The 6532-nt window shown below is 39.1% G+C and overlaps 1 protein-coding gene across 1 annotated transcript; it reads left to right on the top strand.

The window, feature by feature from the left end:
* The first annotated feature begins 200 nt into the window (after window positions 1-200).
* sat2b (spermidine/spermine N1-acetyltransferase family member 2b) lies at window positions 201-4541 on the top strand. The gene is made up of 6 exons (XM_034099870.2): window positions 201-390; window positions 644-695; window positions 1778-1861; window positions 2067-2168; window positions 2279-2319; window positions 2551-4541. Exons 1-6 carry the CDS (start codon window positions 328-330, stop codon window positions 2728-2730), a joined length of 522 nt encoding a protein of 173 aa, XP_033955761.1. The 5' UTR covers window positions 201-327; the 3' UTR covers window positions 2731-4541.
* The last annotated feature ends 1991 nt before the right edge of the window (window positions 4542-6532 follow it).

Below are 6532 nucleotides of genomic sequence, written 5' to 3' on the forward strand. Positions count from 1 at the left end.
ACTTATTCTGACAATGTACTTAACCCCAAATAAAAGAACCCAATAAAAAGAGTTGTTAAATAATAGTGAAGTCACGTTGTAATAACAATAACTCATCTCTCTCGAGTTTTCTTTTTGAGATTTGCTAAAAGCTACTGTGTCAAATGTCCATCTTGGGCTGCCGTCCGGAGTTGTCCAATATGGCGGACCATCTCGCACATGCGCAGTACCGATCTGGCAGGGGGACGGATCGGGTAGTGACAGTTACTTGACGTCTGTCTCACTCTGGAACAAAAAGGTAGTGGAGAAGTCAGGATAAAGAGTGGACTTAGAGAATTAGAACCAAAGATGCATTTCAAAGTACGAGCTGCAACAAAAGAAGACTGCAAAGAAATATCGAGAATGATATTGGTGAGGTTTGGGTTGGGTTGTTATTAATAATAATAATGCATTTTATTTATATAGCGCTTTTCACAACTCAAAGACGCTTAATGTGACATGCGACTGACTTCACTTTACTGTGCCTACCTGACTTCACTGTGTGTTGAAACCATAACTTTAGGTTGAACGTCTTTTAAGGTTATTTGTTCAATGAAAGAGCCTCACGCCATTTATTGTATACATATTTACACATAAAGTGTGGTTTTAACCCCCCTTTTCTCAGGAATTGGCGGTTTATGAAAAAATGCCCGACCAAGTGAAGATATCCCATGAAGGTAGGTAATGCTCCTCATAATGTATTGGACAAACACGGCAAGTGATGGCATCGATAATTAAAATAAATGCTGTGTTTTTCCTACTCTGGATATCAATGTCTGTGAAAGAGCTCTATAGTACCAGCATATCAGTTATTATGAGTGCTACTGGGTTTGCATGTTGAAGTGTGACATTGTCTAAAGTGCAGTGGTGGAAAGTAACTACGTACATTTACTCAAGTACTGCACTTAAGTACACATTTGTGGGTACTTGTACCAGAAAATTATTTGCAGCCATTTTGTTTAGAAATAATTAAGAGTTTTTCCCTCAAGACCGTTTACTATAGTCAGAGGTCGCGTTAATCGAATATTTTCCGTCTATGACGGATTTTTTTTTAACAATGACGGACAAATCTGAAAGCAGTTCGTCATTTTTGACAGATTAGAACAAACTCGGAACAGCGCCAACGTTTCCCCGCAGCGAGGCTCCGGTGTTATGCCGTGATGCATGCCCTCCAAAAAGGAAATCATACCGTTTCCAAACCTAACTGTGCCGGACAAATCATTGAAATGTCTGTGAGTTTTGGCTTTACGCTGTGCACGCTCCCGCGAGGTGCAGCAGCCATGCATAACACGGCGCATGTGAACTGTCCCTCCAAAGTGTGACTATGTACAATACAGAGGTACCAGGGTTGACTTTTTGAACACTAGTGTAGTTGTAAATAGATTTCTACCGGTGTTGGAAGAAGTACTATAGTTTACTAAGTAAAAGTGCACATACTGAAGTAGGAAATGCATTCAATAAGTTTATGAGTTAACAACTTAGTCTGCATTAAACCTTCCAATTAAAAGATGTGCAGTAGTTGGTTGTGCTAAAGTCAAATCATTTCTTAGTTTCTTATGTAATTTAATATTTTGTAGCAGTGTTATTATCTTAGCTTAATAAGAGCAGAGATGCAACAAAAAAAAAGGTTGAGAATTAATTTTGAAATGTTTCAAGTCTTGTTTATGATGTGTCACTTGGTTGCAGATAATTCATATTATTTATAATGTAAAATGTTGCTTTTAGGTGCTTAATCTGTTTGTTTGTTTGTTTACTTTAGAACTGGAGCGGGACGGTTTCTGCCAGAATCCTTTCTTTGAATGCCTCGTTGCAGAAGTGCCTGAGGAGAATACATCTAAAGATGGTAAAGTGTTGATCAAAGCCATGGTTATCTCCCCCTGTCAGCATGCTCCAAACTTATCGGCATCTTGCACAGATAATAAAGAGTCAATAATGATTTTTTTTTAATGCAAAACAAGAAAACAATCCTCTTTATTTGTCGCCATTTCAATGTTTCTGTAACTCTTACTGCTTGTCTTTGAAGTGCTTGTTCCTTTTTGTCCATGTAGGATTCACAGTAGTTGGATACGCCCTTTACTTTTACACTTACAGTACATGGAAGGGGCCGACAGTGTTTTTGGAGGACATATACGTGATGCCAGAATTCAGAGGTAAACTATGTGTTAAGTACTTCTCACAAATACGTTTTATGTACTGTCTTCGTCTTGCAATTTCTGTTTCATTGATTTGGTAAATGTTTTGTATTGATTTACCTTTACAGGAAATGGATTTGGAAAGGGTTTACTTTGCAAAGTCGCTAAGGTAAGAATGTGTTTTCTTTAAAGATTATTTTTGACTAGTACAGCTTAACATTGACAGGAAAGGGAGAGAGTGAGGGGACGACATGCGGTAAAGACTCCCACACATTTGACACACGTTCTGTAAGTTGAGCTAATAGGGCACACCAAGGATGTTTGTTGGCCTCTAAAGCACATTTAAAGAAAAATTGTCCAGTGTGATGAAGAAGAAGATGATGGCTGTTCTGTTTCTCAGGTGGGGAAGGAGAAGCAGTGTGTGCGGCTGCAGTTATCAGTGCTGGACTGGAATACCCCGTCCAGAGACTTCTACGCTGCTAAAGGCGCTCAGGACCTCACAGACAGTGAAGGATGGCACTTTATACGCTTTGACGGACAACACCTGGACGATTTAGCCAATGAGGCTCAAAAAGATTAAATGTCTGCCGAAGAAAAAATGTATCTTGTTCTGAAAACATTTCACTGGTTTTCAAACAGTGCCAAATTAAGCTTCACTAAACCTGGAACTAGTGTTGCACGGTGTACCGATACTTGAAAGGTACCGCGATACCCTGCCGTTAAAAACGGTACGATTCCTCCGTTTCATTAGTATCGGTACTTTAAGAATGACGGGGAAAAGTACTCTGCTTCCACTCCCTGCACTGCAGCCGTGCCTGCAGTCCCGCTCCTCTCAAGCACGTTCTAAGTCCCTCCCCTCTCTCGTGCACGCGGCCACGCGCTAGCTGCCAGAGCATGTGAGAAAACGAGAAGCATGGCTGCAAGTGGGAGTGCAACTGCCGCTGCGCCTCGGCTTGTTGACAAAAAAGACGCCAGAAGTCTGTGAACGGGCCGTTCAGGTGTTCAGAGCAGAGCTCCCTGTCGGAGCGGCAGAGCGTGATGTGCACTGAACAGCTTTTTTGTCGCAATATTATCGTTGAGCAAACTTAACTAGCAAACTAGCATCACTATCTGCTAACGTTAGCTTTAGCCTTCGTTTTCTATTAGTTTTTTTCATAGGCTATAAACGGAGGTGGTATAAGTATATATCTTGTACTTGAGTAAAAGTAGAAGTACCCAGGTCTTGTACTTGAGTTAAAGTAGAAGTACCAGAATGTAGGAAAAATCCTGCAATCAAAATGTTCCTCAAATAAAAGTACAAAAGTATTATCTTCAAAATATAGTTAAAGTAGCGACAGTAAAAGAAGAAGTACTCAGGTCTTGTACTAGAAGCACCAGAGTGTAGGAATACTCTGTTACAGTAAAAGTACTGCATTCAAAATGTTCCTCAAGTAAAAGTATTAAAGTAGCGACAGGAAAAGTAGTCATTGTGCAGATTGGTCCATTTCAGAATAATATGTATGATATGTTTTATAATGATTGATCATGAAAGTGTTCTCAAAGCTGGTGAAGGTGCAGCTAGTTTGAAGTACTTTGTATACTGCAGGGTAGCTGGTGGATTTACTCCAGGTGGAACTAAAGTCTGATTCAACACTTGATTAGATTTCACATCATTCATCCAGATCTGTGAAGTAACTAAAGGGATTAATACATGTAGTGGAGTAAAAGTACACCATGTACCTCAGAACTGTAGTGGATTAGAAGTACAAAGTAGCAAAAGAAACATTGAAATACTTAAATAAAGTACAAGTATCTAAAAATTGTACCCAAGTAGTACTTGAGTTTATGAATTTAGTTACTTTACACCAGTGGCTATAAAGATAGAAAGACTAAGCCTTGCACAGAGGCATGAAAATACATTTTCAAAATGCTCAACAGTGCTGCCAAAATTCTAAACTGACTGCTACACAATTAAAATAAAAGCTTTTATATATATTTATATTATATGTGACTCTTTGGCGTTTCTGTTATTATTAACACTGCTGCTTTAGTTGTTCTGACTGCTAAAATCCTGTTATTCCTAATTTTAAAGCCGATATTCCGTGGGGTCGGGGGGCTCGGATCCTTGTCACCTTTTTCATACCTGATGAGTTTGCATCCCTGATTATATTTAAGACTCTTTCCCTTTTTTTAAGAAAAGTATCGAAAAAGAATCGGAATCGCAATTCTCGACTTGGTATCGGTATCGAAACCAAAATGTTGGTATCGTGACAACACTACCTGGAACCCCACCACCTTGTTTTCTCCTGGTTTAACAATCATGAAAACATATCTTGTTTCTTATTTACACAACCTACATGAAATCTATATAATTGTAAAACTCATTATTTTATTAAAGTACCTTTGCATTCATGGCTAATCTTTGTCTCCTTTCAGTGAAGAATGCTTATTTTTTGTGCATTTACATTATACTATCAGGGTTCTTACAGTCATTAAAAACCTGGAAAAGTCATGGAAATTCAAAATGCTAATTCCAGGCCCTGGAAAAGTTTTGGAAAACAATATTTTTTCCAACGTTTTTGAAAAGTCGTGGAAATGTAACTAAAGTTGCATAAACTATAATTTATATTTTATCTAATCGCCAAAATAGTAATACTATAATGATATTAAATACTGTATCGTATAATGAAACGTAAAATGGCATTTAACTGACTGTATTTTGCTGGTGAGAGATTTGAGTTGCTTTAGCGTGTAGAAGCTATAGCCTATTTGATTGGTTTTAGATAGGCACAACATGATTCATATGCAGACCTTATTTTCCTGTTCCATGTTAAAATAAACAAATTTCATTGGTACTGCTGAGAAAGAGTAATTTTTTTGGTCATGGAAAATTAGGTAAAGGTCATGGAGAAGTCATTGAAAATCATTGGTGAAAAAGTGTATGAACCCTGTACTATATATTAGGGCTGTCAAACGATTACATTTTTTAATCCGATTAATCACAGCTTAAAAATTAATTAATCATGATTAATCACCATATGTCCAAAATATGCCATTTATTTATGTATATTGTTGGGAATGGAAAGATAAATGAAAGAAGGCGGATATATCCATTTAACATACGTTGTTTATCTATGTTTATCTATTGTTTATCTATGTTTATTATAACGTTTTTCTGCGTGTCAAAATGAAAGACAACCCACACACCTATCAATCATCAAACCGTGGGGTCTTAATTCATTACGTGTTGATTTCTATCAACGGGGGAGTACTTCAGGAAAGTCGACATAGGGGGGGAGGCGCTAGTGGAGTACTTCGTGACCACAGAGTGTGAACGTTGTGATCAGCTGTTTTAGCGTAGTTCTCCAGTGAAGGGGGGAGTCTCCCTCCGCAGCCGGTTGGCGTAGTTTTGGCACAGTTCCGTTGTACAGACCGACGTTAACAGCAGCCCTGTCTGTGCACACGGAGACCGACTCTGTCGTCCGGTGATCTAACTGCCTTCTGGAAAAGCTTCACAAGTACGTCGGTACGCAAATGCGCTTTGTGACACAAGTGACGGTACGCATTTCAGATTACGCACATAACCTGCGTACCAGTTATGTGCACCCCTGTACCAGAGCCATATTATTACTATTATATGGCTCTGCCCTGTACTACAGCAAAAGTATTCTCCGTCGGGACTTCCTGCAACAACACCACGCCGTTATCAAAGATGTTCTATTGAGAAGACGATCACTATGTGACAAAAGTTTTCAAAACCGTGGCTACTGAAATCAATCTTACTAACTGCTGTCTGTGCAATTTACTCCGCGAGTTGGCAGACTTTATTTAGCTTACTTTAACATCATTTTTCATGGTGGGGCTAAGCCATTTCTTGGTATGGGTGTAGCCTACCCCAGCCATACCCTGGCGCTGCCACTGGTGTCACGTATGGGGCGGGCCATTCTGCACATGCGTTAAAGAGCCTGTGACACCATCCCAACAACTGTTGTGCAATGAAATATTGGGCTACTAGTAATCTCGAACCGTCAGTTTAAAAAAGAAAAAACGATACCGTTCCGTTAAATATCAATAATTTCGAACATCGCGGGGAAATTCCTTGACTCATTTTGAAGTTTTGGGGGAAGCCGGAAGTGACGTCAATGCGGGAACGCTTCGAGAGCCAAACACGGACAAAGTGTGTTGTCATGCGTAGAAATGGTGAATTACTGAGATTAGGCACGTTAATAACGTTTTAATGAAGTTGACTACAGTATATTCATATTTGTCAGTGCTTTCATGTCAATTCGGCGACATAAACATAAATGATCGTGGTGAAGATGATGATTACATTAGGATTAAAAATCGGGAGTGAGAGCTGCTGAATTTCCTCCCGTCGGATGTGATATAAAAACAAATCGATT

Source organism: Pseudochaenichthys georgianus, chromosome 14 (genome assembly GCF_902827115.2).
Source record: "Pseudochaenichthys georgianus chromosome 14, fPseGeo1.2, whole genome shotgun sequence".
Classification (NCBI taxonomy): domain Eukaryota; kingdom Metazoa; phylum Chordata; class Actinopteri; order Perciformes; family Channichthyidae; genus Pseudochaenichthys; species Pseudochaenichthys georgianus.